Here is a 9,489-nt window from a genome sequence, read left to right as displayed (position 1 = left end):
GGAAAAGAACAATGAGGAATGGGGAAAGAAAGTGGGCAACTAGCATTGGCTCTATTTCTTTTTTGTTTTTATGTTTTGGATCACACTAAACTTGGTTCCTTATGAGGTTTTTAATATATGTATTTGATCAAGTACTAGACTAATAGTAGCAATATCTCTCCTTGCTACTAGTATGTTTTTATGTTTTATTTGCTAGTTAGTAATTGGACTGATGGTAAGGATTGCTCTATTTTGGAGCTTGTCTTTTTTTTTTTTTTTGAAGTATAAGACTGTTATGGGTTAGATAGGTGGGAAGTAACCTCCCTCTGATCCTTCAATCTTTTTGTACTCCAGGGTTAGCCCCCCTTTCTTTTGGTTGCTATCTAATACTTCAAAAACACACCAAACCACACTTCTAGCATAAATTGTCATTATCTAGATAAGCTACACATCATACATGATAACAAGAGATGATTTAGCATAAGCAGTTGGCCAAAACCCTAGTTGGATAGTAGTATGTATAAAATGAGCACGATGTGCAGAAGTTAATTTCTTAGTGGAAGATCCTCAAACCTTGGTTAGATTTAGGGCCAATAATTGTACAATTCACATGGATAAAATAATCTACAAATGTAGGATCGTAATAGGGTGTATGCTTGAAAACATTGCCCCTACATCCAAGGCATGACCAAGCCCAGTTGAAATTAACACATCAATAGCTAAAGAGTGAGCATCATCAATAAATCTAGCACCAATAGAACTAGATTAAAGGCACTTAATTAGCACTAACAAGTGGGATAGATGAGGTAGGAAAAGAAAAATGCATTGACTTCATGAACACATTTTTTCCCACTATTTATTTTCAAGTAGATTTTAATAGAAAAAAATAAAATGATTATTCATCAATTGAACATAAAATTAAGAAAATGTTATCAAACATGAATCATTCACTCCTCATTATGATTCAAAATTATCTTCTATTTCAAAGCTAGAAATTCTTAGCAAGAGCACTAGGAGAGGGAAGTGGATGTAATAGCTCTTATAGATTGTTGCTATACAATATTGAAGCTTTGAAATTATTATTTTTAGATTATTGCAATGTCATCTAGCCTATGAATTTTAAATTCTAACATTACAACTAAGAATGGTAATTCACACAAGAAAGAAACTTGAACCCAAGTGCTTGTCCTATATTTATACCCAAGATGATATAGAGGACCATTTTCTTTCGAAAAAAAAAATTTAAAGTGATCATGCATGCATTCAAGATCAAGCAAGAGGAAGAAGCAAAGGAAATATATTGGCCCATAATCTCCAATGAGTAGTAATTTAAATTAATTTATATTTATTTATTATTTCATTATTTAAATGTCATAGATTCTAGTTCTATTATTTTAAATGAGTTTAAGCTTAATTTTTCCCTATACTTTGACTTACTGAATGTTTAATTTGCATCGAATTTTTAGAAAATAATCTGAAATTCTCGCCTTCTTTTTAGTTTCCATTATTTATAGTATAAAATTTACCAATGTTCTTTATTCTTTTCACTAGATATTAGACATTAATCAGATAATCCATTTCTTTTCACTAGATATTAGACATTAATAAGATAATCCATTTCAATACAATTTCTTGTCCATTTTTATTGATCAACGATAGAAATCCAACAGCTATTCTTCATAAACAACTATCACAAAAAAACAATCCTTACTACCACGAATGTCAATTGATTTTGAAACATCCAATAAATTTGATGAGAGTTTTAGTGATTATACCTACCATTTAATTGTGGATTTTAAAGGAAACAAACAACAATGAATGAACTCACGCAGTTATAAACACATAAAAAGAGACCTCAAAATTTACTAAATAGCACAACAATATAGAAGAAGTGGGATGAATGCCCATTAAGCATCCGACCAAGTAATACCAACTTCTCCATTGCTCTGATTGAGGCCGAGAGCGTCCCAAACAACAGAGGAAGCATCCAAAATTATGCTCTTCATCACACCCACGCGTCGAGTCACACTCATCCACAACGGTCGCCGTCACGGTCCTACCATTTGCATTGATATTAATCTACTTTCTACAGCGGCTGAGATTGTTAAACCAGCCGGTAGACAAGGCCACGATCATCTCGCCATTTGAATGGAATTTTCTGTCACATTCAGACCACAGTTGCATGCTACCGTTAGCAGACCACGACTGCTTAAGTAGTTTGCAGCGACTGCCTTGACAACCACCAAACTAAAAAAGGGGGGATGGGGTAATATAAGTTTTTTTTCCTTTTTTTTTTTAGAAACCTGTGTAGGTACAAACCTGTAGGACAACTTTTTCGAGCAAGCTATATTTTTTTATATAACAAGATGAGGAGAAAAAAATGAATTGTGGATTTAATCGATGCAATTTTGCATTAAACCCTAATCCATCTAAATCATATTCTCTTTAAAAATTTATTCTTAGAAAAATAAATAAGGGTTTCATTTTGTTTGTACATATCTGAGCTAGTAAAATAGAATGAAAATCAAGTTTTAGGCACTCAAAAGACATGAAGCATACATATATTTTTTAAGGAAATATAGTATTACAAGTTGTGCATCATATCTCGTGGGATGCTAACAATTTGGCAACCTGGTGAAGCACTTCTTAAAAAAATTCTTCAAATCTTCAAATATTCCTTATGCTCAAAATCCCAAAAATTTGTTTCCTAAAAACCTGTGTATGAAATAATGAACCAAAATATTTTAATATAGATCCCTAACTTCTCTTTATGATTTTTGTCTCGAAAATCCCTAACATTTAATTATTTTATTATATTAATCTTTTCATGCATAATTTAACTTCCTTTTTAATTAAAATACTTTATTTTATTTTTCCACTTTATCATATAATGCAAGCATGGTAAAGGTAATTATTCATTATTTTAATCAATAAAGATATTAGAGTTAATTATTTAAGTGCAAGACTAATTTTAATCAATAAAGCTAATTAGAGTTGATTATTTAAATGCATCTCTAATTTTAATCAATATCAATTAAATATTTATACTAAAACAATATTTAATAGTTAAATCTCTTTTATTTAGTTTTCTAATATAGATATTTAAATTAAATCTTTTAAATTAAGCATACATTATTATAATTCCAAAGAATTAAATATTATTTTTTAAAAAATATTTTCTCTTTTTAAATCAAATAACATTTAATAATTCAAATATCAATTATTTTAATCCTAAAATCATAAATAGGCATACTACCAAGAAAATCACAGAGTCAAAGCCACATAAAATGCATAAGGAAAATCAATCAAAGTGTAAGTCAAGCAACATATGCATATAAAGACTCGTGGATTTAAAAATGGTAGACACTTAGATATGATTCCTCCTCATAGGAAAAGTATTTAGGGTATTGTTGGGATTGGATATGATCATTAACTTCTTATTCTTACCATTGAGTTATTGCGATAGAGCACACTCGTTCTGGAAATTCAGGGAAGTCGATGCTCAGTACTTGCAAACTACATAAAAGACAAGCATGCGCGTGCGTGCGCACGCACGCACACACACACACACACACACACACACACACACACACACACACGATCAAGAGGAAAAGGCGAGGAGAGGTACATCATGTAGATCCCAAATAGCAGATGATTGTGACTCCCTCCCTCAACCACATCAGATGCATCGGACAAAAAGTAAAATAGAAATGCACAACATACCCATGCAAGTATAGGGAAAACTACCATGATAAATCTCATGTACAAATCAAGGTATGCCTATATATAGTAATTCATCATCATGAATATAAAATAATCATCATTTATAGACATATCTTATGATATCATCATGAAAGCAACCACATTTACTAACTAAGAGTCATTAAAGTGTCATTAATGTGCAAGTAATCATAATCATCAAATAACATGTGAACTATAATCAACTAAGTAATTCCTTACTAATATATATGTAATCCAAGTTATGAAAAAATATCATATAAATGTAAATCAAATATCCCTAAAACTAATACAGACATGAAATAGGCCTAAAAGAGTTTGAAAAATAGAATAGAGAAACATATTACGAGTGGGCATTACAAGATACTATTTCTAGTGTGTGCTCAAACTATGATGGGAGGAGAAATGTTATGGATGTGACACCTATTAGTTTTCAAGTAACTTTTAAATATACTTTTTAAAATTTGTGTACATGTATAAGTGTGTCTAAATTTCTCTATTTTAAATTAGTTTGCATATATTATATAATATGCATGTATAAGAAATTATAGTACTAAATTTGCATTGGCCAATTGATGCTTCATGAGAACAGGATGCTCATGCATCTCAATTAGAGGGTCTCTCTATTCTTATGTGCCTAGATGAAGCTAGAAATAAAAATTTAAAATTCACTAGTTTACATCATCTTTAAAAAAAAAAAAAATTCAATGTCAAAGTTGGCTAAAAAGTGAAAACCAGTATTTTGGAATTCTATATTATTGACCTGTAGTCATTAAGTTGAGAAAAACTTTCATCAAATTCCTTCCTTGCACCTATTGAGAAACTTAGTTTCTTCCCTTCTATTACAATTATTATTAAACAAAGTCAACCCTAAAGAAACATCTAATAAAAGAGTTAATTAATACATATTGATTAAAATTTAAAGTGATCTTAATATCTTCCAAGAAAGGATATTATAAATGAAGAAAACATTAGAGTAGATTAGGATGAACCCACTTTTTATAGTGTTCATGTTTGATGTACCATTTCTCTTCCCCTTAAATTATCTATGAAAGTATTGATGGATACGCATACAAGGCTATAAAAGTAGTTGTGTAAATAAGAGAAACAAATAGTGAAGTGAAATATTTTTCAAATGATTTATTAAAGTACTCGATAATATATAATGTATTTATTTTCTTTTCTTAAGAAAAATAATAAAAGTGCGTAAGTTAATTTTTGAGCCTATGAATTTGAACTAATAAGTAATTTGTATATTCTAAGTCTAGGGATCCATTTAGAATATAAGCTAACATGCTCTTGTATATGCAGTTATAGGTGCCCAAAATTAGCTAAACGTGTTAAAACTGAATTCATTAGTTGGAAAGTTTGGGAGAATCTAAGGAAAAAGTTAATTTAACACATGAGACTGTTGAAAGTCATGACCAATTAGTATAAACCATGACTACTCCTTGTGCTTGCTCTAATCTATTTTGTAAAATCATTTTTGTATTTTTAATTATTTATATGTTTTGGTTAGAGTGCAGGAAATTCCTCTAAAAATATATCATTAATTATAAAATTGTAAATAACTACATAACTTTTTTTACATCAATTAAGATTATACACCTAAAATTTTACACGTGATTCCTTAGAATAGTTCATATATAGTGTTAATTATAGGATGGAAGATTAATCATAACATTTTTTTTAGTTTTCTAAATCCTATTGTTTATTTTTTTCCTTTTTATAAATTTTTAATAGGATATTTAATAGTATAAGAAATAGTATTTGATATCTTGAGATAATTATCATCCAATGATTATAATTAACATACTAGATGAAATAATATCAGGTTTATCTTTCAGAAACAAAAACCCCTTAACTAAAAAATTATATAGACCACTATGCTAACCTAGAACACCATCATGATCTTGGACAAGAGATCTTGAAGTAGATTGAGTTTTTGAAATACTTAATATATCAAGAGAAGTATAATGATCTTTATTTTTCTTGAGTTGTATGTGTTGAAAAAGGGCATCAAAAGTTCCTTGCGTCTTTGAGTTTGTATGTACATTGTTTTTCTCTATTATTCTTTTGTAGGTGAGTTCCTCCTATTTGAAAGTTGCAACTTTTCTTTCCAATAGTAAGGCACTAATCTAGTGGGTGAGAGGGCAAAAGAATTCTACTTTAATTATCTCACTTGTTAGTTGTTCAAGTATTTTAGGTTCTGGTGTGTTCTAATATGACCCAATGATGCAACTCACAATGTATTCTTCAGTTCCTTAAAAGAAAAAAAATTCATGGACCATACTTTTATGTTATCAATCTTATTAATCTTTATGAATTGTTAAATGAATTTGTTCAATAGAATGTAATGGTGTTCTTATCTATTGGTGCATTGTAAGAATAGAATATTATAAATCTCCTTATTGAAGTTTTATTGGTCTATATATGTATTTAGCAGTAACAATAAATTGATGAAAAATATACGAGTTTATAGAAGTTTGTGTAGTTTCTCTTGATGGTGTTGAGTCCTTTGTTTATTCTCTTTCATTAAATTATGCTCAAGATCTTATGAAATGCCTCCCTTGGCCTTGCAATTGTTGAAGACAAAGGTAAGTCTACACAGCCACAAAAAATAGTCCATTCATTCCACTTTCTAAAAATTGATGTACTTATGTATCAAATTATTAAAAATTTAACAATCAAATAGTTAATATTAAGTTCTACACCATATTCTTGTTAAATAGTAATAAATGGTTGTTCTACATTTATTAGCCAAAGTTTAACTTTCACAATTGAACTAAGTATGATTTAAAATAACCATTTCAAACTAATATGCTAAATTTCTATATTTTTAGGATTTATTATTCTCGAGTTTTCAATTACCCTATATCATCCACCATTGAATAGTTCACCTGAGTTTTTATTTAATATTGAAATGACAATTAAAATAAAAAATAAAGTAACTTTTAAATGTTTATGATTATTTGTAAAATTAATTAAAACAAGACCCTATATCAAAAAATTAAAATTAAAAACTTTCCAAGTGCACAATTCTTTTATTTAAAACTCTATTTGTAAAAGATCCTTAAATAACTTAAAATCTCACTCCAAAATAAGGTTGTCCTGCACAATGTAATAAATTATTTTAATTTCTCTACATCTCATTATGTATGTTTTTCATTTTATTTGTTCACTTTTCTTGCATTCATCTCATCGTATTATTTCATCATTTTCCATCTAATCATTTATTATATGAGGCTCACTCATGTCAGTTTTTACATGACTTATTTCTTAAGGAAGCATCATCATATCATCATTGAGTATTTCATCATCACTCTATCCATAAGTACTTTTTTGTTCTTTGGAATAATACCTTTAGACATTGTCCTCATGAAGGACAATAAATAGTCACATAAACAATATCATCTTTCACCTTTATTTCTATTATTAGTAACCAAATAAACATTTCCATGTTATCATTTATAAGCAGCATTTAGTCATACTACATCACCTAATTCATTTGATCATCACCTAATATTTGTCACTCAACCATCTTTGCTAATTCCTTGGCTCACCACATTAAATTAACCATTTTTATAAAATCATTTGTAATTTTTAAGGGTAAGATTCAAGTCCTACTTAAGGTTAGATGGAAAGCATGCTCCATGACAATTGACATGTCTTGACAAGATTTTGATATTACTATTTCTAAGCTTTAAAATGCATTACAATTTTTGATAGCAAATATGATCCAATGGAAAACAACATATTTAAGATTGAAATGAAAATATAACAATAAACATATCAAGGAGATTTAGTGTTAAAACTATTTCCAAAAATCTTGATAGTCAATATAGGGGGACTAATAGACCAAAACATGTCTCATGTGACTTACAAATTTCCATGATATGGTATGTATCTAAGAGCCCAAATCTTATTTAATAGCATTATATATAAGTAGTATGTAAGTTTCTAGCTAGATTAACTTGTGTACTCATTTTTTGTGATACCCATCATAAAAAGAGCATCTAATATAATACCCATTAAGCATCTGACCAAGTGATATCAGCTTTTCCATCGTCCTGATTGAGGCCGAGAGCATCCCAAACAGCAGAGGAAGCGTCCACAATATTATTTCCACAGGGGGGCTGAAAATCGTGTTCTTGGTCACATCCATGTCTGGAATCGCACTCGTCCACAACTTTAGCCGTGACTTTCTTATTATTTGCATTGATTTGGATCTGCTTTCCGCAGCGGCTCCGGTTGTCAAACCAGCCGGTGGACAAGGCCACGATCATCTCGCTGTCTGAATGGAATTGCTCGTCACATTCAGCCCGGTCGCCGCCGCTCTCCCCTTCACCGAAGCCGTTGAGAGTAAGAACGGCAGAAGTCTGTGAAGTGACGGGAGGAGAGCAGTCATACGTCGGGTAACTCTCCGTCGCTTTACAGCACTCCGATCCGTCCGCCGTGTTGCAGTTGCCGTCGACGCCCTGCAACGGCTCTCCCGGCTGGCACGTGTCCTGCTGCGCTCCGGCCATTACCGCCATCAACACCAGAACTATAATGAATCCCATCTTTACGCTTGCTTTCCACATACAATTGAAATTCGAACGTGTACTGATGTTGTGAGGAGTGGTTTTTTTAGGACGTATGTTGAGGCCTTTTATAGGAAGTCATGTTATCATTTATCACCATTTATGAATTACGTAAATGATGCTTCTAAATGAGCCAAGGTCTAGTGGGCACCCACAAAATGATTGTACGCTCTGACGTTGATTTTGAAAACCCGTCGTTTGAGAGGACTCGGACGACCAGACTTTAACCATTGACTGCTCTGCACAGAATTCCATTTAATTATCCAATGCGTTCACATTTGAATTGAGAAGTATAATCTCCTAACGACTTTGGCTCATTTATAAGCATCACCTAATTCTTGTTATCATTTATAATGTTGAACTTTGGCTGTTTGTCATGACCCGAGATCTGCGGAGATTTTGAAAAATAATACTTCAGTTGGCGTATGAGTGAAGGTATTTTCTCTAACGAGCCATTGGCAGGTCGTTAGGAGATTATACTTCTCAATTCAATTGTGAACGCGTTTGATAATTGAATGGAATTCTGTGCAGACTCGCAGAGCAGTCAATGGTTAAAGTCTGGTCGTCCGAGTGCTCTCAAACGACAAGTTTTCAAAATCAACGTCAGAGCGTACAATCATTTTGTGGGTGCCCACAAGACTTTGGATACCATTATCTGAAAAGAGATGAGAAGTTACAACATTGTTTCGTTATATGTAGAAGTGATACTTAGGATATGTTGATTGCTAACTTGTTGATTTGTGATATTGCTATCAGGATTTAACTGTGTGATGGGTGACCTCTCGGGAAGTCCCGGTGCTTCACCCTTGTGAGCATCACCTAGATCCAATGACTGCTAAGTGTTCCATTTATTCTCATGAGAGATGGATTGATGTTGAATCACTACTCATGAAACATGGGTCAATGAGTTTGACTCATAAAATCATACAGTTAAATCCTGATAGCCATATCACAATTTGACTTGCTGTGGAAATTATCTCCTACTTATCAATTGTTGATTTGTGCTGATCTCTTCTTCTATCTGACTCTTTTTAAATCTTACACTCAAAATAATTCCTAACTCTAAAGTTTTTTAAGTGAGATACATATGCAATTTAATACTTTTGAGGAAAAAATCATTGGCTCTGATAGCAGGTTTGTTGGACTAGCTTCAGCAAGTCAATATTATTGAAGACATCAATTTGGAAGA

The 9,489-nt window shown here is 31.4% G+C and overlaps 1 protein-coding gene across 1 annotated transcript; it reads right to left on the bottom strand.

Annotated features, from left to right (window-relative positions):
- Positions 1-7,534: 7,534 nt before the first annotated feature.
- LOC149544607 (kiwellin-1-like) lies at positions 7,535-8,359 on the bottom strand. The gene has a single exon (XM_089796417.1). The coding sequence runs from the start codon at positions 8,298-8,300 to the stop codon at positions 7,749-7,751; it is 552 nt and encodes a 183-aa protein (XP_089652543.1). The 5' UTR covers positions 8,301-8,359; the 3' UTR covers positions 7,535-7,748.
- Between the last annotated feature and the right edge of the window lie 1,130 nt (positions 8,360-9,489).

The sequence above is a fragment of the Cupressus sempervirens genome, chromosome 8 (assembly GCF_028749045.1).
Source record: "Cupressus sempervirens isolate cs-2001-9-10 chromosome 8, ASM2874904v1, whole genome shotgun sequence".
Lineage (NCBI taxonomy): Eukaryota > Viridiplantae > Streptophyta > Pinopsida > Cupressales > Cupressaceae > Cupressus > Cupressus sempervirens.
The sequence above is the reverse complement of the archived record's forward strand: the minus strand, read 5'-3'. Positions and strand labels throughout refer to the sequence as shown.